Below are 25,077 nucleotides of genomic sequence, written 5' to 3' on the forward strand. Positions count from 1 at the left end.
GTTTCCTGCCTATATAATTTCAAACATTCTTTTTCTCTCAGTTTAGCAAACAAACCAGTCATCAAACCAACCAACCAACTGACCAACTAACCAACAAACTGACCAACGAACTAGACAGACAGACACACAAGCCACTAAACACACAAAATTGGAAACAATATTTAAATATCTGTTATATAAAAAAAATTCACTAAAAGTTTTGAGATATACTATCACCAAACATCACACTGAGTTTCTCTTTGTTGGCCATCTACTGCAGGGCATGGTTCCTGCCCTTAGGTGTGTTTTTGTATACCCAATGACACTCTACTGGGGCAGATTTGTTTTTCTTTTTTGAGTGGCTGACAAGGGAGAGATAGCTTCTTGGTTAAAGATGGGAGAACATGCCCACTTTTCTTCTTATTCCTAGGACCCCATCTGGCTCATCTGTGTGCAGGCTCTGTTCATGCTGCCACAGATTCTGTGAGTTTATATGTTTATCAGCCTGCTGTATCTTGAAGACATTGTCTCCCTAGTATCTTCCATCCTCTTGTAATATTTCTGTGTCCTCTTCTGCAGGGTTCCCTGAGTCCTGATGAAGGGTGTTTGATGGAGACATCCCATTAAAAGTTGAGTGTCCCAGGGTCTCTTACTCTCTGTCCATTATCCTTTGTGGTTTTCTATATTTGTTATCATCTACTGTAGGAGGAAGGTTCTTGGTGATGACTGAGCAAGACTGACAGGCAGATGGCTGCTAGTCCCTGAACCTAGATGGAGAAAGTATGTATTTAAAATTACATGGAACAGTGTATAACAGAATGTTGATAGGAGCCATCACATTGCTATTGTCTAGCAGAAAATAACAGTATTTGACTTTCCTCTAAGATATGGCAAATATAGTTCAAGCTCTTTTGACCACATTGCCCGTATCAGTTATGGTTTCCATCTTTTGGAATTGGGCTTAAATCTAATGCAGGCATGTGTCACAATTGCATCAGGGTATCATGTAAGCAGTTCACCACTGCAGAGCAAAGGGTTGATAGTTTCATTAGTGTTTACCTTTTATCTATAGCTGCACCAAATGAAGTAACTTACATTTCTATGAACACTAGTCTATAGAGGTGAAGGCTCTAACTAGGCAACAGTTTGGCTTTTATGTGTTCAATGAGATATACAAGTGTCTCCAGCAATACGGTCTTCCCATCAGTTTGTGGAAAACAAAGTCCATGTATAGGTTAAATAATACTATTTATTAACTTCTTATTAAATTGAGTATAGTGGTTTCTCTTTCAAACAGATTTGTTTCTAGACACACTGCTATTGATTCTTAAGATTGAATTTGCCCATTACTATCAAAAATAACACTACACTCACATTTTTCTAGGCAAATTCATGTAAAATTGAGAAAAGTAGTGAAAGGAAAATCTAATAAAATAAGTCTTTTAATCATTAAGTTGCTTCTGAGGCATTTGGGAATTCAAAAAGGAAGCAATGCACTAGGACACATACCAAGAAATACTTGAATGTTCTATACTTTTAAAAAGTTACAGAGCTTTTTATTATATATGTTGAGAATACCTTAAACCGGGAACAGAAATATTTATTCTATAGAGGATATTATGTAAAAACCATTAATAAAATAATTGCTCCCCCAACCAAGAATGAAACGTAGGCATTCAAAGTCTTCTCTTTCTCAGTTCTCAGTGTCACTATGTTATTGTAGGGATTTCAGGCTTGAGCCTATTGTAGGTTTCTAGATGTTTGGGTGCTTCATGTCAGTGTCTGAGGAAGAGGAAGGGAAATCAAATAGCAGGTGTACAGGGTGTATACTCATCTAAATGAGGTAGTGTGTCTCATCTACTACTGTGTCCACCTCTACTTCTTGAGGAAACAAATCTTTTCATGCTCTCTCAGACATTCATAAATGTTTTACTTTAGCATCCCTTAGCTGCTAATGTATGAAGTCTATCACTTGGTTAGGATGGATGGACATGGATGTCCAGAGACCGTGCGCCATCATTCCTAACCTTGTTTGCTTTATAGATTTGAAAACCATCCAAAGAACAGCAAAACAGCAGTAAGAATTTCAAAATAGTTTCCTGGCAGGCAGAAAGGCATTTCCAGAACTCATAGGATTTAAAAGGAAGATCCCATGGCTAAAGGTGGGCCACTTTTCTGTGGGTTGCTGGCCACAGAGGCTTCTGATACTCCATATCATAAAAGCTATTGGGATTGGGATTGGAAATCCATGATATGTGATACTGCTGGCTGCTGAGAGCAGGGAAGCTTCTTTTGTAGTGTTATCAATGTCTAAAGACTCATAACTGGAAATGAAAGAACTGAAGACTTCTGTGACAACCCCTTGCTCCTCAAAGTGAAGAAAACAGTACAGACAGGAAGTTATTGAAGAGAGTACTTAAAAATTGTTATAAAGATGCTGAAGTGTGGCTCTTCATAGTTGATGGCTTCTGTCTGGGGGCAGGTTATCAGGGTTGTGGAAGGACCCAGTTTTCTTTAAAGTGCTGGCCACTGGAAATTTGACCATTATTTACTGAGCTGATGCTCTAATACAAATTAGAGTTTGGTGGTTTATTTGGGGTGGGGTGGAGCACAAATTTGGGGGTGGACTTGGCAGGAATCAGGAGTGTGATCAGGGTACATTGATTCTCAAATGTAAACAGAAATGTTATGTTGGGAATAATTAATTAATTAATTAATTAAACGCAAAGAGGTTCATCTTTTGACCTTGCAGTGGGGATGAATTTCTTTCGCTTATTTTTATCATGGAAATTATTTCTCCATATAAAGAATGTGCGGTATCACAATCTCAAAAACATGCAAAAAATAAGGCTTGGAATACTCACAATACAAATCATAGACCTTATGAAACCCAACAAAAAAGAAGATCACACCAAAGTGTGTATGCTACGATTCAACTCAGAAGGTGGAAGAAAATAATATCTAGGAAGTAGATGGAGGAAGGGCCCGAGGAGGGAGAGAGGAGGGAGAAGAATAAAGGGGGTGCAATTTTGGCGTGGGAAGAGACGGTGGGGAAAAGTATTGAGGGTCAAGAATTTGAAAAGAGGTAAGTAGAAGTGGTGGTGGGGGACCTGTGGATAGACACTGGAAAGTCCCAGATGTCAGGGACCCACGAGTTTCTTAGGACCCAACTGGGAGCACATAAGCTGAAGTACCCAAGAAAGGGGAGCTAGAACCTTAGAGACCATACACTGTGGATAGGCATGGCCCCTGGTTGAGGGCTGGGGCTACCCACCTACCACAAAAATATCAATCCAGAATTTCTCCTGTTCCATGGAAATGCAGGAACAAAGAGTGGAACAGAAACTAAAAGAAAGGCCACCCAGACACTGCCCTACCTTGGGATCCATCCTGTATGCAGATACCAAATCCAGACAATATTGCTGATGCCAGGAAGTGCTTACAGACAGGAGACTGGTATAGTTGTCCCATTAGAACCTGACCAACAAAGATGTGTATATAGACAGTCAGCAACCAGACTGAGCACAGGGGGCCCCATATGGAGAAGTTAAGGCAAGGACTGAAGGAGCTGTAAGGTTTTGCAGCTTCATAGGAAGAACAACAATATCAACAACCAGACCACCTAAAGCTCTCAGGGACTAAACCACTAACCAAAGAGTACACATGGGGGAACCCATGGCTCCAGCTGGATATCTAGCAGAGGGTGGCCTTATTGGGCATAACTGGGAGGGGAACCCTTTGGTTCTGTGGAGGCTTGATGCCTCGGGATAGGAGAATGCTTAAGGGGTAAGGTGGGAGTGGGTAGGTGTGCCGGTAAGAGAGCACTGTCATAGAAGTTCAGGGGAGGTGGAAGAGGGTAGGGGTAGAAGATAGGGAGTTTGAGGATAGGAAACTGGGAAGAGGGATAACATTTGAAATGTAAATAAATAAAATAACCAATAAAAATGAAAAAAGATCTTGTAAAACAGGAACATAATTTTTTTTTCTGTATAGGCTATTGTGTAGTTCCTATACATGTCCAGTATCTTAGTTACTGTTCGGTTGCTGTGAGGAGACATCATGACTAAGGCAACTTCAGCCAAAAGCATTGAATAGGGGCCTAATCACACAGAGGTTTTGAACATGATCATTTTGGAAAGAGCACAGTGACAAGTAGGCATGTGGTGTTATAGAGGTGCTGAGCAGGTAGGGGGGATGCAAAACACAGAGAGAGACAGAATGAGAGAGACAGAGAGATAGAAAGAGATACAGAGAGTAAGTACAACAGAGAAAGACACAGAGACAGATAGAGACAGACAGAGAGAGACAGAGAGACAGAGACAGAGAGAGGCAGATGGAGACAGAGAGACAGAGAGAGGCAGAGAGACAGAAACAGAGAGAGAGAGAGAGGGAGAGAGAGAGAGAGAGAGAGAGAGAGAGAGAAAGAGCATGGCGGGCTTTTGAAACTTCAAATCCTCCAATACCCAGATGACTCAACTCTTTCAAGAAGACCTTATCTCCTTATCTCCTAATCTTTTTTTTAATTGGATATATTTTATTTACATTTCAAAAGTTATTCCCTTTCTTGATTTCCTGGACATAAGCACCCTATCCCATCCCCTTCCCCCTTGTTCTATGAGGACGTTCCCACAGACCATTCACTCCCCTTCCTGCCTCCTGGTCCTGACATTCCCGAAACTGGGGGGTCCAGCCATGACAGGACCAAGGGCTTCTCAGGGCTGCGACAGCTTTATCCTTTCAGCTTAGTTGATTGCAACATACATTTTCTGTTAGGCAGGTCCAAATTCTAGTGTGTACCTTTCTTTAGCAGATATCTCATAGTTCTGGCTTTTCCAACATTTTAGGGTCTCAAATGCAATCTGGGTTTCATTTCTACAATTTATCACTGTGGTCTCTCAGGTCCTTTATTTAGGCACTTTCTTGTTACACATTGCTTGGCACTATGATTGGTAAGGGACCTTGGCTTCTTGAGTCATTTCCAATAGAATTTCATTAGTCTATCTTTCTAGGATCAGTAAATTCTCAGTTATTTTCCTCTTACAAGTTAGACACTTATATGAGTAGGGTCTATGTTCCAATGCAGATCAAGCCTGTGTATCTTTCTCATCTCAAACCTTCTCTGCAATAATAAACTTCCTGGTTCTCCTTTTCCTTTTAATCTGTATATTTTATGTTTATCTCTGTCCTATTTGATATTTTTTCTAGTAGACCTTCTTAAGGTGATCATTATTAAGCAGGTGCTGGGTGGAATTTTAGGCTCCCAAAACGGTATTAGACAGAATAAGTAACAGAGAATGTCTTTCAGGGATTGATGCAAGCAGTAAGTGGTATCAGCTAAGGAGGTGGCTATATGGTACAAGTGTTGATACTGTAGTAATGGTGTTACAAAAGTCATTAGGACATCATACCACGATATGTTCTTGATACTGGGATATTAATTACAAGATTTAATATCTGTTATTTTTGATTGAAGTCTTGCTTTCTGTCCACACTTTCATTTTATTTTTTTATTGGTATATAATGTGTGTGTGTGTGTGTGTGTGTGTGTGTGTGTAGATAGATGCAAAATGTTTGAATTCTCATGTTTGAATGAAAATATTATTTTGTACTGTTGTATATGAGATATAGGTAATAGTTCATAGCTAAGATTTTTTTTTAAATTCAAAACTTTGGTGAAATGAACAAGTTTCTTATGACACATCCTCCAAATCTCACTGATGAAGTAGTTATCTGAATGTAACTATGTTTACTAAAGATTTTTTTTGAGTGTGTACATAAGACCTCATAAAAATATAACTCTAGGTTCAGATAGTATCACTGTTGAATGGTACCAAATTTTTAAAATTGAAACTAAACAAGATGTGAAAAAACTCTTCCATAAAATGATGTAGTGATAATAATAATACCAGAAAAGTATCAGCTAGTTGTTCCCCAGGAAGAGCTATGCCTCCCAATCCAAGAATATAGTATGTCTTACATAGTCAAGCATAGCTGCTATGATTTCATGGGTCCGTTTTTTTGCAAAGGTAAAGTACAGTACTAAATTTCTAAGGCATTTAACAATTTTTAGTTACTCATGCTGCTGTGTGCCAACAGAGATCTAAAAGTGAATGAAATGAGACTCTAATCCTATTCTTTTTTCATTATATTCTTATTGATTATTAAGGAATTTCCCATCCTGCACTCAAAAGTACCCTCACGTCCTAGTCCTCCTAGAACCACCCCTCACCTGTGGAACTTCATTTCAAAGAAAGAGAAAGAAAAGGAGAAGGAGAAGGAATGAAGAAGGAGGAGGAAGAGGAGGAAAAAGAGTAAGAAGAAAGGTTGGGTAAGAGAAGGAGGAAGAAGAGAAGGGGGAGTTAGAAGGTAATGAAGAAGATGAAGAAGAAAAAGAAGAAGAAAGAAGAAGAAGAAGGATGCTGAGGATGAGGGAAAGGAGGAGATATGGAGGAAAGGGGCAGAGGGAGGAGAACGAGGGGAAGAAGAAGAAGCAGAGAAAGAAGAAGAAACACAAAACAAAACAAAACAAAAACAAACAAACAAAAGAAATCCATTTTGTGATGTATATATACTCCCTGAACCATGATCAAATTCCTGGTGGACAGACCCTTAAAGAAGATTGAATCATTCATTTACCACTCAAACCCTCACCAGAAGCCATCAGTTCCAGAGAGCTTATACTTCAGTATCCTTATCACAAATTTAAGATTGCCATTGATTGCATTCTGTCTAAGGTGTTACTTTTTGGAGGAAAGGGGCTTACTCTTTACCAATGATAAAATTAATAAATTATTCACAAGTCTTATTGGACATTCCATGAAATTCTTACAAATATACAGTTTTTAAAAGTATATTATAAGATATACTCTTGTCACTCTGATAAGAAATGACATGAATTACTCAGGGTTAACTGGAAAACCAAGTAAGAATATTGGGTGATGTTTTGTTTTATGAAATTCATAATGTCTGTGTTTGTTACATTGCATAAATTATAATAGTGTGCAGTTATGTTTGCTGAATACATAAAACAATCTGGTATAATATAGTATATTTTATTTTAAATAATCAAAATATTTAAAATAAATGTATGGCTGGTAGGATAGTGTAAGGACATACTTTTGTAGCTCTGGATCTTATATGGTAGAACACATATAAATTTTATGGTTAAAATATAGAAAACAAAGGCAAAGTACAATTCTAACTTTTGAAGATGTTAACACAAATACTTCTTTAGTTCCCTATTCTGCCCTACACTGGCAGAAATTACTAATCAGTAAAATATCAATAAGACTGTCAAAGAAAACCATCATTGGGTGATTTTTTTTCCTGGGTTTAAATAATCCCAAATGAATGAGAAAAAATTAACTCCTGGGCATAGACTGAGTCCATACACTCATTAAAGACAATTACTTGACCAAAGGGAAGTGAAGTTAGATGTTACCAGTTGATTGGTACACTTTTTTTGCTCTATTTCTTTATCTTGTGTTGTTTTCAAGAAACATGCATCATGACATCCATGTCTCGATATTCTGCTTGCATTCTTCTTGTCTTTAGTTGGGTAAAGCAGGGATTCATAGACTTTCAGAGAAGGTTAAGTTGTATTTATGCTTGTATAGATTTCAATTTTATCTTACCTAGAGACTTTCAAACTGTTTTACCTTCCAGTGTCTTAAAACAGTATCAGTTGTTTCAATTTCTTAAAGAGTTGCAAGGATAACAATAGTATGTACATATCACATTCTGTGTCTGTGATCAAAGAGATTCAAGGTACATTTACTTTCATTTCTACTGAATGTTAGCATCCTCAGAAGTAATTCACCATGTATGATTTTTTATGTCAAATTTTGGTATTATGAAGAGAGGCAAGCATGTCCTGAATGACAAAACAATCTTCTGAAGAATAATATGATTGCTAATTTTTATGTTTCTAAGTGGCAGAAATTAAGCCATGGATGACTACTGTGTGGTACTATATCTGAATGGTATTGCCATATATACTAAACAGTATATTTTATATTTGTCAAAAATGTTTTTTATCCCACCATGAAAGGTTAATTTACTGGAAAAATGCAAGGATCCCCAAATTATAATTTAAACATATTTATTACTTTCAAATTTAGATTTTATTATATTTTAACTATCATGTAGCTTACATAACAGTTATTTGTCATTTTTGATGGCCTATTGATGAAAATGTATATTTCTAAAAATAAAAAAATCATGGAGAACTGGAAGACTAAAATATGAAAATGTGAGTAATATTCATCATCAGTGTTAGTACTTATCTCTTGCTGAACTTAACAGAACAGAAACTAGTACAACAAATTTCATGTTACACCATAGATTCTGTAGTGTTTGTTAAATATCAGGAGATAATAGGACTGATGGAAGTCATATAGGTTAGAGAGTAGATCTCTGAGAAATAATTCCAATGCATAATTTTATTCATTCTGATAACTCTTTGAGAAGGAAGACATCAATCACTTTGAGATGAAGAAAAAGAAACCCATTGTTTGAGTTCCTTTTGTTCTCAAGAAATTTTAAAGATAGAATCACAAATAAACTTAGTAAAATAATTTTAAAATCATACAAGTGTGTCACAATTTATAGAAAATAGATATTGATTCCTGGCCCTGTTTAATTTTTTTCCCTGGCCCATGTTTTAATTCTCACAAACTAAGGACTTGTTTTTATAATAAAAGAAAGTGTATTAGAATTTCTAAGTTTGCACACACATTTTCTTCCATAGCCATTTTAAATAACACATATTAATTTTGAAAATAAGCATGGCAGCTATTAAGTTTAGTAAATATGATCATGTGCCCAGTTTCCACTACTAAACTATAGAAGTTTGGAAATATTTTTGAAGTTTGAAATTTAATGTTACATTCAGTTGTGAAAGCATATAGTATGTGAAACCAAAAATCAATGTTTTATATTAAAAACAAAGATGGTATTAAAACATTGTTTTATAAATCTATCGTGAAAAAGTACATTACACATGTAGAAATTAGAACCACATGTAGTGTATTTGTGTATAATTGCCCAACACAGCTTTAAATACCCATGTACAAAAATATTTCTTTTCATTAAGACTTTTTTTTTGTTTAAAAGGATGAGAGGAAATGGGAAAATTGTAAATGCTCCATTGCTTTGCTTCCTGGAATATAGTAACAACAGTATTTAAACTTTTGTTCCTTTCACATATGGTTAAACTTTGATTTCTTTTTTATCAGTAGATTCTATGACCAATAAATCAGTATGAGAAACCACTCTAGGATTACTGACTTTGTGCTTCTGGGCACATCAGACACACCAGAAGTTCAGATTCTTATCTTCATCCTTTTATTTATTGCTTATATATTAAGTGTCACTGGAAACCTAACCATCATCACTCTCACCTTGCTGGACTCCCAGTTAAAGACTTCTATGTATTTCTTCCTCCAGAATTTCTCCTTCTTAGAAATTATATTCACCAGTGTTTCCATCCCTAGATTTCTGGAGTCAATAATCACTAAAGTGAAGACCATTTCCTATAACAACTGTTTGGCTCAGTTATATTTCTTCCTTTCCCTGGGAGTGTCTGAGTTCTTCCTTCTAACAGCTATGTCTTATGATCGCTATGTTGCCATCTGCAAGCCACTGCACTATGTTATCATAATGAATCAGAAAGTCTGCACACTTCTTGTCCTCACCTCATGGCTGGCAGGATTTCTGAGCATCTTCCCTTTAATCATGCTTATCCTCAAGTTAGATTTCTGTGCTTCCAATACCATTGATCACTTCTCTTGTGATTACTCTCCTATTCTACAACTGTCTTGCTCAGATACAAAGCATTTAGAGGCATTTGGCCTTTATTGTGCTTCCATCACTCTGTTGTTCACACTGGCTCTAGTGATTTTGTCATACATCTGCATCATCAGCACCATTCTGAAGTTCCCATCTGCTAGTCAGAGGAAAAAGGCTTTCTCCACCTGTTCCTCTCAGATGATTGTCATCTCCATCTCTTATGGCAGCTGTATTTTTATGTATGTCAAACCTTCGGCAAATGAAAGAGCATCACTGACCAAAGGGGTGGCTGTTCTCAATACTTCAATTGCTCCCATGCTGAACCCTTTTATTTACACCTTGAGAAATCAACAAGTAAAACAAGCCTTCAAGGAGTTGATTAATAGAGTAATGTTTAATAGAAAAAAAATAAACAGATGGGTTAACATGAATGTCATTCTGTGCCCTCAAAAATGTAGGAAACACACTTTATATTATGAGCTCATTGGTTCTCAGTATTTTTTTTTTGTGTGTGTGTGTACAGGGTACTTTGCCTGCCTATATGCCTGCATACATTTCTGTGTAACTATTGTAAGTTTCATACTCAATGGAAGACATTGAATCCCCTGGATTTACAGATTGTTTTAAGGCAGCGTGTGCGTGTGTGTGTGTGTGTGTGTGTGTGTGTGTGTGTGTGTGTGTTTATCCGTGTATGTGCTACAAATTGCAACACTGTACTTGAACAATCAGCTAACTTTTAACCCCTTATCCATCTTTCTAGTTCCTTGAATTTTAAAAAATGTAAAGTTTTTTTTTAAATCTCTGTAATTATTGTTTAACATTTCTCTTCTTTGGACCATTCTCCTGGAGATTTGGGGATCAATGTAAATGTTATGAAAACATTTGATAAATAACCACATTGTGAAACATGAACTTGTTTTGGTCATTATGTTTATCTTCAAAAAATACGATGCTAATGGTAAAATTCATTTACATGTGGTGTGATACATTTTTCTTTATTATTTTCTTCTCTGTTTCATTGAGCACCATTTCCCAATCTTCCTTTTCTAATTTAGATTAAAAAATTGCATCACGTTCATATTCCTTTAGGTTGTGTGTGTCCTATCATGGCTATTTCTTTTTGTGTTTAATTGGGGTGGTGTGCCAGTGTAGGAATTCGGGTAAATATGTGTGAATGTGAATGTCTATGTGGAGACCAGATTAGAGTATTGGGCATTTCTGTCTGTCACTATTGCCTTGTTCTTTTGGGGCAGAATCTCTGAATGAACCTGGAGTTCAGCTAGGCCCAGCATCAACAAAGCCTAACTAGATATGTTGTGCTCCCTTATTTCAGTTTCCACTTTTTTTCTCTTCTCTTCAGTTCTTGGGTTATAGGCAAGAATGGGATATGCTCAGACTCTATGTGACTACTGATATCCAAACTCTGTTCCTTATGGTCAATAGTTCAGCGAACATTCTTAGCCACTCTTAACCAATAAAATTATATATATATATATATATACATATATATATATGAATGATAGTGGGAAATAATATTAAAATTGATTCATTATTTAACCACTTAATTTGAAATTTTCATATCTGAGAATTTCATATATGTATATAATAAAAATTTTATACCTCCAATTTCTTCTTTTCAACTCATTCCCTCACAACCTCATGTCTTTTTACTGTTTGTTTGTTCATAACTCACTTAGGGTTGCCAATATGTTCATGGATGTGAGGTCACCTTCTGGAGCATGGGGAACTTACCAGTGGCCACATCCTTAAAAATCAATGAATCTCTCTTCCATTGGGTATACACTGCCAATAGCTCCTTTTTAGGGGTTGGATCTGGAGATCATCTGTCTTCTCTATGCTGGGATTTTGATTGACTTGATCTTGTATAGGTCTTATGCAGGTCACCACAGCTCCTGTGACCCCATGAGTGTGATAGACATGCCATTTCCATCAGATGGTATTCATAGCATGACTCCCATCTTCTTATTCTTACATTCTTTCTACCTCCTCTTTCTTGGGTTCCCCTCATGCTTGGTGGATTGTGACTAAAATACATGTCCAGTTTCAGGCTGAACACCCAGTACCTCTGTATATTGACCAGTTATGTGTCTTTCCAATGACTGCTACTCACTTACAAAAAAAAAAAAAGCTATGTTGAAAAAGACTGAGAGCAGCAGGTCTGTGGGTATAAACAAAATCATGTAGAAAGAATTTGATAATATTACCATTTCAAATACTTGCACCTATGACTTCCTTATCCATGGACTTTTGACCATGATAACAGCACAAAATACAGAATTCTATCCTGGAGAGACGTCCTCAGATCCAATTGTACAATGTTTTGTTATCCCAGATAGTCTTGCCCCTATTGCGCAAGTAGACACATCTTTTCTAGCAGGACAGTATCACAGCATGAAGTGTCTAGTGTTGGGTAAGATCATTCATGGAATTCTTCCCCTGAAGACTATATGAAACTTTTCAGCACTATGAAATCTTTTAACAAACAGAAAGTTCTCTAGGTGTCTTCATATTGTTTACTCTATTTCCTGCATTCAAGTTGTGCAGTGTTTTCAGAACTAGAGTTCTGGAATAGTCAATGTAATAGCCTGTGTAGTTTTGCATACTTTGGGCCTCAAACTTGCTAAAAGTCACAGGTGACATTTGATATCTTGTAGGGCAATTTTCACTTAATAACTGATGTTTTATGAGAGTGACACGATCCACCATGACTCCATTTGAATTCATAGTTTTAAAATTATATTTTTAAATTAATAACTCAACTTTATCCAAACTAAGTAAATTATATCAAACTATATTTCAAAATGATATATTGAAATTATATTAAATTGCATATTCTGTTTTAGTATGTAAATCCTATTTTGTACTGATTAAAAGGAAGGAATTACTCTGTCTGCTTTTATTCAAATGTAGGCTATAAAGACTGTGTTTAATTTCAAATACAATGTATGTAGGACTGTGTTTAAAGAGTACATTTCTTCATAAGTGATCTAAGATTATATTTGATATTCTAGCTACATCAAATTAGTAAATATTATACAGTATTTCTGAACCACAATGTTTCATTTATGAATAATACAAATTTTCAATGTCCAACTGAGTTTTTAAATAAAAACTAAAACATAGTTTAATAAATGGTACGTTTTAAAATTACAACTATTGTAAATATTCATTCAAAAAAGAAAATGTGCTAATTTTGGAGTCTGAATATGACATACATATAAAGAAAAATTTTTAATATAATTATATTTGATTTTTCAAAAATTCTCTGGAAATTGTAATTTCATTTTAAACAAGAAACTGAAGATTAAAGATGTAGGCAATTCACCCAACACCAGAAATCCATCAAAGGCCTATTTGCGATTATATATTTAGCCTTCCTAATGCTAAGTCTGTGTACTTCTTTTAGTTTTTAATGACAATAGATTTTTCCATAGAACATATTTTCATCACAGTTTCTCTTCCCTCCTCCTAGATTCACCCCATCTCCCTATCTATTCTACCTAGGCCATCTTTTTCTCTCTGTTTCAAAAACAAACTACCAAACAAACAAGGAAATACAAAGATATAACACAGACACATATGTTCTCCCCTCCCCCTCTCTCTCACTCACACACACGCGCACACACACACACACACACACACACACACACACACACACTTCTCTCACATATTCACACACACAAACAATTGAAAATTAAATTTTTAAACAAAATAGCAGTGAGGCAAAAAAAATTGCCAAAAGAATGATGAGACAAAATATACCCCCAAATACCCTCTGAGTGCATTTCACGTAGCTCATACACTGCAAGATATGGGCCAAGCACTGAAATGTGATTTGTTTAGTAAACAAGACCCTGTTGTAGAAAAAAAAATTTTTCTTTTGTGAGTAGTTGACTATTGGAGATAACTTCTTTGTTATGGATAGAGATCCTGTCTACTTCCCATTCTCAGTTCTGGGAACCCATTTGGCTTAGCTGTGTGCAGTCTCTGTGCATGCTTCACTGTGTCTGTGAGTTCATATGTGTGTTAGCCTTCAGTGTCTGGAAGGCATTGCTTCTTTTGTGTCTTCCACTCTCCCTGACTTTGGTAGTCTTTCTGCCTCCTAATTTTGGGGGTTCTCTAAGTACTTAATACAGTGGCTTGTCCGCAATCTTAGGAATAAGTATTCCAATGTCTCTCACTATTTGCATATTTCTTATTTTTGAGTCTCTATATTTGTTCCCCTCTACTCCAGGTAGAAGCATCTTTGATGATGGATGAGCAGAACACTGATCTATGGGTCTGTCAAACTGTTGTTATGAGCCATTACATTTGTACAGTAATCATGGAGAAAAATAGTATTAGGCTTTTCCCTTTGTCCATGGTTCATCTGGTCCCAGGTAATGGCTACTTGAACAGTGTCAGGCATGGGTTGCATCTTGAGCAGTAGATCCTTAACCTATCAGATAGTTTACTGCTGTTATAGAGGGCAAACTATGACTAGAGGTATAACCAATTTTATTATTACTATTATTGTTTTAATTTGTAATCGTATTAAGCTGACTCTCCGTGAGTAATTGTACTCAAAATTTAATGCAACCATCAACTGTCATAGAAAAAACATCTCTTTACTTGGTGTCAATAAACAGACACATAATTGATCAAGTAGCAGAGGATAAGAGGTTTCAGAATGCTGAGTTATAAACTAGGTGTCTATTTCACAATCTGTGTGAACCTGGGTGCTTTTAACTGTCAATTCTTCTCCCCAATCCACAATTTAGAAAATGCATTCTTTCTCTCTCTCTCTGTCTTTTTTTTTTTTAGTTTTCACGAATGAATCAATATTACTATGAGGCATTTATAGCTTTCTTATGTTATACCTTAGAATATATTTATGGTAGAGATAGTTTAATAAGAGATTAAATGTTGTATTTAAAACAAGATAAAGAATAATTTGTACTTACTGCAAATCTTGGAATAGGATTGTAGAATTATCATTTTCATTAAAGTGTAAAGATAAAAGCATTAACTATTATTAAATCAGGATTAAATATTATTTGCAATATTAAATCTATTTGTTTTAAACCCATTCTTTTTTCTCAGTTTATTTTTTAGAGTACATAATAAAATACTAGTGGTCCCTAGATAACTATGTGTGATGCAGTAGTCAACTAGAAGGTAGGGATCATTTGAACAAATTTTGCGTATATACTGCTCAGTCTATTCTCAAAAGTCCCTAAACATTTACATAGAAATTAACTTTTGTTCTGCACTTATGTTAATCTGGAGATAATTTAAAGTACCCAAGAGAACTTACATAGGTATATAGGAATGCTGAGAGATCTAATGCAAGACACATATGCACACAAATATTTTTTCTCCATCTTTATTATTTTGGGTATTTCTTATTTACATTTCAATTGTTATTCACTTTCCCAGTTTCTGGGCCAACATCCCGCTAACCGCTCCCCCTCCCTTCTGTGTGGGAGTTCGCCTCCTCATCCTCCCCCCATTACCGCCCTCCCCCCAAAAATCAGGTTCAGTGGTGGTTCAGTCTTGGCAGGATCAAGGGCTTCCCCTTGCACTGGTGCTCTTACTAGGCTATTCATTGCTACCTATGCGGTCGGAGCCCAGGGACAGTCCATGTATAGTTTTTGGGTAGTGGTGTAGTCCCTGGAAGCTCTGGTTGGTTGGCATTGTTGTTCATATGGGGACTCAAGCCCCTTCAAGATCCTTCAGTCCTTTCTCTGATTCCTTCAACGGGGGTCCCATTCTTAGTTCAGTGGTTTGTTACTGGCATTCACCTATGTATTTGCCATATTCTGGCTGGGTCTCTCAGCAGAGATCTATATCCGGTTCCTGTCAGCCGGCACTTGTTTGCTTCAACCATCTTATCTAGTTTGGTGGCTGTATATGTATGGGCCACATGTTGGGTAGGATCTGAATGGGTGTTCCTTTAGCCTCTGTTCTAAACTTTGCCTCCCTATTCCCTCCCAAGGGTATTCTTGTTCCCCTTTTAAAGAAAGATTGAAGCAATTGCATTTTCGTCCTCTTCTTGTGTTTCATGTGTTCTGTGCATCTAGGGTAATTTGAGCATTAGGGCCAATATCCACTTATCAATGAGTGCATACCATGTGTGTTTTTCTGTGATTTGGTTACCTCACTCTGGATGATATTTTCCAGTTCCATCCATTTGCCTATGAATTTCATGAAGTCATTGTTTTTAATAGCTGAGTAGTACTCCATTGTGTAGATTTACCACATTTTCTGTATCCATTCCTCTGTTGAAGGGCATCTGGGTTCTTTCCAGCTTCTGGGTATTATAAATAAGGCTGCTATGAACATAGTGGAGCATGCGTCTTTGTTATATGTTGGGGCATCTTTTGGATATATACCCAAGAGAGTTATAGCTGAGTCCTCAGGTAATTCAATGTCCAATTTTCTGAGGAACCTCCAGACTGATCTCCATAGAAATATTTTAGCACTCTTGAACAAATTTTGTGAGGATACCAAGGAATAGAACTTCATGAAAGCTGAATTTAGAATAGACAATAAACACAATTATTCACTGATACTGCTATATCATTGCCTGATGCTTTAACATTATATATTTCCTGAAAGTATTTCATGTTCAGAAATTCTACAGACATTTAAATGTGATGAAGTTTCCCAGTTAAGTTAAATATAAAAAATTTAAAGTACAGTTGATTTATGAAATATACTTTCAATAAAAGTCGTCTCTCTATAGTAGTAAATTTTCCTGTTTCTTGAATAACAGTGCAATTCTTTTAACAAGGTCATTGAAAGCTTGCTTGACTTGTTTGTTCCTCAAGGTATAAATGAATGGGCTCAACATGGGAGCAATGGAAGTAGTAAGAACCATCACACCCTTATTGATTGCCACTGAGTCCTTTGCTGAAGAATTAATGTATATGAAGATGCAGCTGACATAGGTGATGGTAATTACAATCATGTGGGAAGAACAGGTAGAAAAGTCCTTGTTCCTCTGCTGGGCAGAATGGAATCTTAGAATGGTCTTGATTATACAGATAGGAATGAACTACACACACAAGAGTCATGATAAATGTAAACACTGCACAAACTATCACTATCTGCTCTCTGAGCCGATTGTCTGTGCATGAGATCTTTAGGAGGGCATATGCATCACAGGCAAAATGGTCAATAACAGAGTCATAGAATTCCAGATTGAGGCCCAGACTAAGTGGTGGCAGGATCACAAACAAGCCAGCTGCCCAGCAACAGACGGTAAGTCTTGTACACATCCTGCTACTCATGATGGTGATATAGTGCAGGGGTTTGCAGATGGCTACATATAAGTCATAGGACATGATGGCCAGCAGAAAAATTTCTGTTACACAAAAAATCAGTACAAAATATTTGAATGATACAGTTGTTATATGTAATTGTATTGTAACCTGTTGAGATGTTGTATAAGTATCTGGGAATGCAAGCAGTTGTAAATGAAATTTCTAGGAAGGAGAAATTTTGTAGGAAAAAGTACATAACAGTCTTTAGGTGTGAATCTATAAAGCTTATGGAAATGATTGAGAGGTTCCCAGTCATACTCACCACATAGGTGAGTAACAGAAAGATGAAGATCAGAGTTTTTAGTTGTGGGATATTTGTCAGTCCCAATAGAATGAATGCTGTTACTGTGTGATTTATCATAATTAAATTGTTACCTCTATCCAATATGCATTTAAATTTTTGAGATATCTGTGCAGCAGTAGTTATTAACTGGGGAAATATTATGATATTCAACAAATTTATACCTTTATTTAGTTTGCACGTAAAATGCAGAAATATCTGTCCAGGAGTAGTAATTTATGGGAAGATATTTTGAAACCCAACTCATACACATATGTACCTTCTGTTTACAAATATCAACACGCTGGTTACTTAAGTCTCAAAATATTTGATCTTTTCTGGGTAGATTTAGAAAGTCGAACTGCCTTGTCTACATATTTAAAAATACTGTGTGTGCTTACTTCTCTTTACATTTGATTATGAAATTGCTATTTTTTATTCAACTGCTCTTTGGGTTCAAGTTGCCCAAGCAGTTGAACCAAGAGTTGGCTGCTAATGCTTTCTGGGACAGAGTTCCTCCTTGGAGCCTGAATACTAAAGTAAAATCTTTCACTGTCTTTGGTCTGTGTTTCTTGAGTTTTTTTAATTTATAAAAATTATGAATATTTTCAGTTTCAGGATCAATTTCATGTTGTTATATTTGTGAAAAATATGCTGGCATCTAGTATTATAACTACAAATATGCATATTTTCTTTAAACAGCTCCTTCAATTATTACCTCATCTCATCCTATTAATTTTTAGTTAAAATTGCATTATTATCCTAACTTAGGATAATGGAAAAAATGTGTTGAGGGAATGTTCATTGTATAATAAGATGATGTGATATATAAGATATATATATATATATATATATATATATATATATATGAAACAAATCATCACAATTGCTTGTAGTGTTTAATTTTGTAATGCACTTGAAATACCATTTCCAATATCATTAAGTAAAAAAAAAAGCCATAATTAATTTTTAAGCCTGCCTTCAAAACTATCTCAACTTCACTTTCTTTTACTTTTGTCCTAATATGAAACAGATTTTACTATTCCTACACATTCCTCAATGAAACACTAAATATTAAGTGTTTGTGATTAGCACATTTGAATTCTTTCAGTTGATCCACAATGCTTTCATTTTCCTGTCAATATGGTCAGTTGTTAATATAACAAGTCACTTTTTGTTCATTATATTTATATTTAAATGTATAGCAACTATCCTTTAATCAAGCCAGTATATTATGATTAGTAAACCTTCACTACAGGTTTCATACAGAGACAGCACTTGCCTTACATATCATGAGTAATCGTCCTCCAATGCTCTTTGTTTCCAGTTCTGTTACTGTTCCTCAGTCCCCAATCCTACAAATTTCTAGAGAACTGCATGTAGATACTTTCCTATAGTTCTCAAATTATCCAATTTTTATACAACCTCTTATCCTTTGTTGCATTTTTCTTTTGTTAACTAGGGTCTGGCATACGTTATGCAAGAATCACTGATACAACCTTGGTTTTCATTGATGTTTATTATAAATTTATTAAGGCCAATGCCATATCAAATAACAAAACAATGTATAGTGCTGTTTAAATTACTACTATATTGCAGTTTCCATCTAAAATATTAATACAGTCTGTGAGGAACTTTTAACTAGAAGAAAATGGAACACGAGTGTCATAAAAGAACCTATATTTGTAAAAACAGAATCATCATATCACATTTCTGGCAGTTGTTCACAGCCTTTCTCTCTTAGTTATTTCACAACAAAGATTCTTGTCTATATATTGTAAAATGATTATTTCTGGTGACCATTGATTAAATCTAGACATGCATACAAAAATTGTAGTTTTTGAATTCATAGGGGTTCACAATTTCTGTTTTTAATCATGTGGATTAACTTTCTCATTGATCATGCAATACCATTAGAAGAAAATAAATTTCTTACTTTCACTATTCCTGAAAAATAGGTTCAAAAGAATGGCTGCTGTTGCAAAGAGGTGATGTTCTGAACTCTTTGCATAGAAATAGGTTTTCCTAATATTAAGATCAATACTTATTACTATTTTGCACATCTACAGTAGCAAATAAACACAGGAGACCTTGGTGACCCAGGCTTAGAAATAACTAATAAATCATTTGGGGGAACAGTATCTTTGTAGACTAAGATCATCAAAGTTACTTACAGGACACTGCAAGGAAATTGTAGAATCTAATTAAAAGGAAATGTAGCCCAGTTTCTTTTAATTAATTCTTGGTATGTGAGATGTAAAAGACTTAGGACTCACTTTCTGTATTACCTATTTGTTATGTGATAAATAGATTACATGGATTTAAAATAGTAATCAATTTTATTCTATGCAAATAATGTTTTAATTTTATTTTTAAAAAAGTTAATTCATTAATCAGTATGTTTATATGTGTGTTTGCATAGAGGGCCGCAATAACATTCGCCACCACTAGATGGCGCTGGCTTCCACTGCGCCCCATGTGGTAGGCCAGGATAGCCTTCATCATTACAAGATGGCACTAGCCTTCGCCGCGTCAGCCGGCCCCCTTTCAAGAAGTTTACTGTGCGCATGTGCAAGAGTGCCTTCGTGCCAGGTCTTTGCCCACTCCGGGGCGTGCCTAATGAGATCATGGGTAAAGCAACCAATCAGGTGTAGATGCGCGGCACTAGGGGGTTTATAAGCGCACCATGTTGGTGCGGCCGGGGGCTTCCTCTTCTAAGATTAATAAAGTTGATCACAGTAAGGATTTCTAAATGTCCACGTGCTTCTTGCCGGCGGGAAGTTGCGCACGGGACATGTTTGCACATGATGTATATGCCACAGTGACACGTGGATAACAGAGGACAAAAATGTGGAGCGGTTTCTCTCCTTTAGCCTTTATGTGGATTCTGGAAATCAAATTTTAGGCTTTACTCAAGAATGGCCCCATAATATTATTTTAGAAAGTCAAATTAGGAGCTGAGGAGAAGGTTCAGTGCGGAGAGTAAAGTGCTTGGTGTTAAAATGTGGGGGCCTGTATTCTAATCCCCAGCACCCATGTAAAGCTGGTTTTGGTACTGTAATTCTCTAATCACAGTGCTTCTATGGAAGGGAGGGCATAGAGACAGGAGAATCCATGGAAGCTTATGGGCCTACCATCTTGGATTTTTGTCAAAAGAGACCAGACTATTTCATAGGCAAATAAGCATTGTAGATCCAAGCGTTTATGGGGCAGTTGTATGTGTTTACTTTTCCCCTTAGTGGCAAGCAGAATATCTTCTGGTACCATGAACACTAGTCACTATAGGTAATGGCTCAAGATAGTAACTATTCAAACTTCTTTGTTTTCAATAAGTTGTGTACGTATTGTCTTCAGCAATAGGAACTTATTCTCAGTTTGTGGCATCAGTCAATAAGCTTGGCAATAGCATACGCTGTTTTGGAGTTCCTATGGCACCCGTTGACCAACAACTTGACTAGATATAATGCAGTCCCAGTATTTGAAGCTTCATTCGGTGACAAGAGATGTTCAGTTGGGACTTCACCTTCCCCATTATTTGGCAATTTTATTTGTATCATTTTCATAAATGTATGTATTTTAGGAGCTTCTACTGTATTAGGTTTCTAATGGTGTCTTTGACTTTTTTGTCTCCTTCAGTCCTTCCCCTCTACCATAAAATTTCTCAACCACCACCTGATGTTTGGCTGTGGGACTCTGTATCTGCTTCCATCAGTTTTTGAATAAAGCCTCTCAGATGTCATTCGTGCTAGGTTCCTGTCTGCCAGTAAAGCACAATATCATTAACTGTGTCGGGGTGGCCCTTCATGGCATGGGCCTCAATTTGGGCTAGTCAGATTTTGGCCATTACCTCAATGTCTGCTCCCTCTTTATTCCTGCACATCTTGTAGACCGAAAAAATTGTGGGTTGAACGTTTTGTGGCTGGGGTGACGTCACCAACCTTTCATTGGAAGTACTTTCTAGTTATAGGGGGTGGACATTTCAAGTTCCCCTATTGCTAATAATCTGGGCAAACTCACCCCCATAGATTCTTGGAAGGGTACATCGTCCTAGGATTTTTAGCTGAAATGAGAGATGCTATGGAATAAGCTCTAGGATAGTGAAGGCTACTTAAACGTTTCATGATTTCATTCTTTTAAACAGCTGAGTAACCTTCTACCCTGTAAATGTACTACATTGTCTTCATTCATTTATCCATTGAAAGAGGACTAGGCTCCCAAATTTAGCTATTATGAATCGTGTTTTCTGGGCCTATGCCCAAAAGTGGGAGACAGAGATTATGTTGTACATGCATTTCCATCTTCCCAAGGAACTGTCAAACTGATTTCCATAGCAGCAGTATGTTTGTACTCCCACCCAAAATGAGTAAATATTCTTCTTACTCTACACCCTTGACATAACAAGCTGTCAATTATTTTATTGACCTTAGTCATTATTACAGATTTAAGAAAAGATCAAAAAGTAGTTCTGATTTGCACTTCCTTGAAGGCTAAAGACATTCCCTAACCTAAAGAAAGAGATACCCATAAGCATAAAAGAAGCCTACAGAACTCCAAATAGATTGGACCAGAAAAGAAACTCCTCCCGTCACAAAATAGTCAAAACATCAAATGCACAAAATAAAGAAAGAATATTAAAAGCAGTAAGGGAAAAAGGTCAAGTAACATATAAAGGCAGACCTATCAGAATCACACCAGACTTTTCGCCAGAAACTATGAAAGCCAGAAGATCCTGGACAGATGTCATACAGACCCTAAGAGAACACAAATGCCAGCCCAGGTTACTGTATCCTGCAAAACTCTCAATTAACATAGATGGAGAAACCAAGATATTCCATGACAAAACCAAATTTACACAACATTTTTCTACAAATCCAGCACTACAAAGGATAATAAATGGTAAAGCCCAACATAAGGAGGCAAGCTATACCCTAGAAGAAGCAAGAAACTAATCGTCTTGGCAACAAAACAAAGAGAAGAAAAGCACACAAACATAAACTCACATCCAAATATGAATATAACAGGAAGCAATAATCACTATTCCTTAATATCTCTCAACATCAATGGCCTCAACTCCCCAATAAAAAGAAATAGATTAACAAACTGGATATGCAACCAGGACCCTGCATTCTGCTTCCTACAGGAAACACAGCTCAGAGACAAAGGCAGACACTACCTCAGAGTGAAAGGCTGGTAAACAACTTTCCAAGCAAATGGTCAAAAGAAGCAAGCTGGAGTAGCCATTCTAATATCAAATAAAATCAATTTTCAACTAAAACTCATCAAAAAAGATAAGGAAGGACACTTCATGTTCATCAAAGGAAAAATCCACCAAGATGAACTCTCAATCCTAAATATCTATGCCCCAAATACAAGGCCACCTACATACATAAAAGAAAGCTTACTAAAGCACAAAACAAACATTGTACCTCACACAATAATAGTAGGAGATTTCAACACCCCTCTCTCATCAATGGACAGATCATGGAAACAGAAATTAAACAGAGACGTAGACAAACTAAGAGAAGTCATGAGCCAAATGGATTTAACAGATATTTATAGAACATTATATCCTAAAGCAAAAGGATACACCTTCTTCTCAGCTCCTCATGGTACTTTCTCCAAAATTGACCATATAATTGGTCAAAAAACGGGCCTCAACAGGTACAGAAAGATAGAAATAATTCCATGCGTGGCTATCAGACTACCACGGCCTAAAGCTGGTCTTCAATAACAATAAGGGAAGAGTGCCCACATATACGTGGAAATTGAACAATGCTCTACTCAATCATAACCTGGTCAAGGAAGAAATAAAGAAAGAAATTAAAGACTTCTTAGAATTTAATGAAAATGAAGGTACAACATACCCAAACTTATGGGACACAATGAAAGCTGTGCTAAGAGGAAAACTCATAGCTCTGAGTGCCTGCAGAAAGAAACAGGAAAGAGCATATATCAGCAGCTTGACAGCACACCTAAAAGCTCTAGAACAAAAAGAAGCAAATACACCCAGGAGGAGTAGGAGGCAGGAAATAATCAAACTCAGAGCTGAAATCAACCAAGTAGAAACAAAAAGGACCATAGAAAGAATCAACAGAACCAAAAGTTGGTTCTTTGAGAAAATCAACAAGATAAATAAACCCTTAGCCAGACTAGCCGGAGCGCACAGAGAGTGTGTCCAAATTAACAAAATCAAAAATCAAAAGGGAGACATAACTACAGATTCAGAGGATATTCAAAAAATCATCAGATCTTACTATAAAAGCCTATATTCAACAAAACCTGAAAATCTGCAGGAAATGGACAATTTTCTAGACAGATCCCAGGTACCGAAGTTAAATCAGGAACAGATAAACCAGTTAAACAACCCCATAACTTCTAAGGAAATAGAAGCAGTCATTAAAGGTCTCCCAACCAAAAAGAGCCCAGGTCCAGACGGGTTTAGTGCAGAATTCTATCAGACCTTCAAAGAAGACCTCATACCAACACTATCCAAACTATTCCACAAAATTGAAACAGATGGAGCACTACGGAATTCCTTCTATGAAGCCACAATTACTCTTATACCTAAACCACACAAAGACCCAACAAAGAAAGAGAACTTCAGACTAATTTCCCTTATGAATATCCACGCAAAAATACTCAATAAAATTCTGGCAAACCGAATCCAAGAGCACATCAAAACAATCATCCACCATGATCAAGTAGGCTTCATCCCAGGCATGCAGGGATGGTTTAATATACGGAAAAACATCAACATGATCCATTATATAAACAAACTGAAAGAACAAAACCCCATGATCATTTCATTAGATGCTGAGAAAGCATTTGACAAAATTCAACACCCCTTCATGATAAAAGTCCTGGAAAGAATAGGATTTCAAGGCCCATACCTAAACATAGTAAAAGCCATATACAACAAACCAGTTGCTAACATTAAACTAAATGGAGAGAGTCTTGAAGCAATGCCACTAAAATCAGGGATTAGCCAAGGCTGCCCACTCTCTCCCTACTTATTCAATATAGTTCTTGAAGTTCTAACCAGAGCAATCAGACAACAAAAGGAAGTCAAGGGGACACAGATCAGAAAAGAAGAAGTCAAAATACCACTATTTGCAGATGATATGATAGTATATTTAAGTGATCCCAAAAGTTCCACCAGAGAACTACTAAAGATGATAAACAACTTCAGCAAAGTAGCTGGGTATAAAATTAACTCAAATAAATCAGTAGCCTTCCTCTGCCCAAAAGAGAAACAAGCCGAGAAAGAAATTAGTGAATCGACACCCTTCATAATAGACCCAAATAATATAGAGTACCTCGGTGTGTCCTAATCCCAGTTCCCAAATCACTCATCCCTTGCACCTTTTATTTACCAAGTCTTCAGCTTCTTCTCCCCCCCCCTGGTTCCTCTAACTCTTCTCAGTTCCCCATCATATCTCTAACCTGTCCCTCCTTCCTCCTGGCCCCTTCTCTTCCCTCACTCTCTCAACTGTCTCATCCTCCCCCCCTCCTGCTCAGGTTCCCTCTGGGCCAACTGTCTCCAACTGTCCTCTCTCCTTCCTAACCTCTGAATCTAATCCCCTCTCACTCCCAACTCCTCCCTCTGCCCAAATCACGGGGTTTTGCCTTTATTTAACAAATTCAGAGAAAACTCCAAGGCAAACCACAACATTTCCCCCTTTTTGTCCAGTTAAAAAACCT

At 36.6% G+C, this 25,077-nt stretch overlaps 1 protein-coding gene and 1 pseudogene across 1 annotated transcript; one reads left to right on the forward strand and one right to left on the reverse strand.

Moving 5' to 3' along the window:
- The first annotated feature begins 9,240 nt into the window (after positions 1–9,240).
- LOC116911171 (olfactory receptor 6C3-like) lies at positions 9,241–14,049 on the forward strand. The gene is made up of 2 exons (XM_032915073.1): positions 9,241–10,222; positions 14,024–14,049. Exons 1-2 carry the CDS (start codon positions 9,241–9,243, stop codon positions 14,047–14,049), a joined length of 1,008 nt encoding a protein of 335 aa, XP_032770964.1.
- A 2,461-nt stretch (positions 14,050–16,510) lies between these two features.
- LOC116889968 lies at positions 16,511–17,457 on the reverse strand (annotated as a pseudogene).
- Positions 17,458–25,077: the final 7,620 nt, after the last annotated feature.

Source organism: Rattus rattus, chromosome 1, assembly GCF_011064425.1.
Source record: "Rattus rattus isolate New Zealand chromosome 1, Rrattus_CSIRO_v1, whole genome shotgun sequence".
NCBI lineage: Eukaryota > Metazoa > Chordata > Mammalia > Rodentia > Muridae > Rattus > Rattus rattus.

What these genes read in the sequence shown, in the direction of transcription:
- LOC116911171 (XM_032915073.1), top strand. Translation starts at nt 9,241, where the DNA reads ATGAGAAACCACTCTAGGATTACTGACTTTGTGCTTCTGGGCACATCA. An exon ending in CATTCTGTGCCCTCAAAAAT is followed by an intron (nt 10,223 to 14,023) that starts GTAGGAAACACA and finishes CCTCTACTCCAG; the next exon opens with GTAGAAGCATCTTTGATGAT.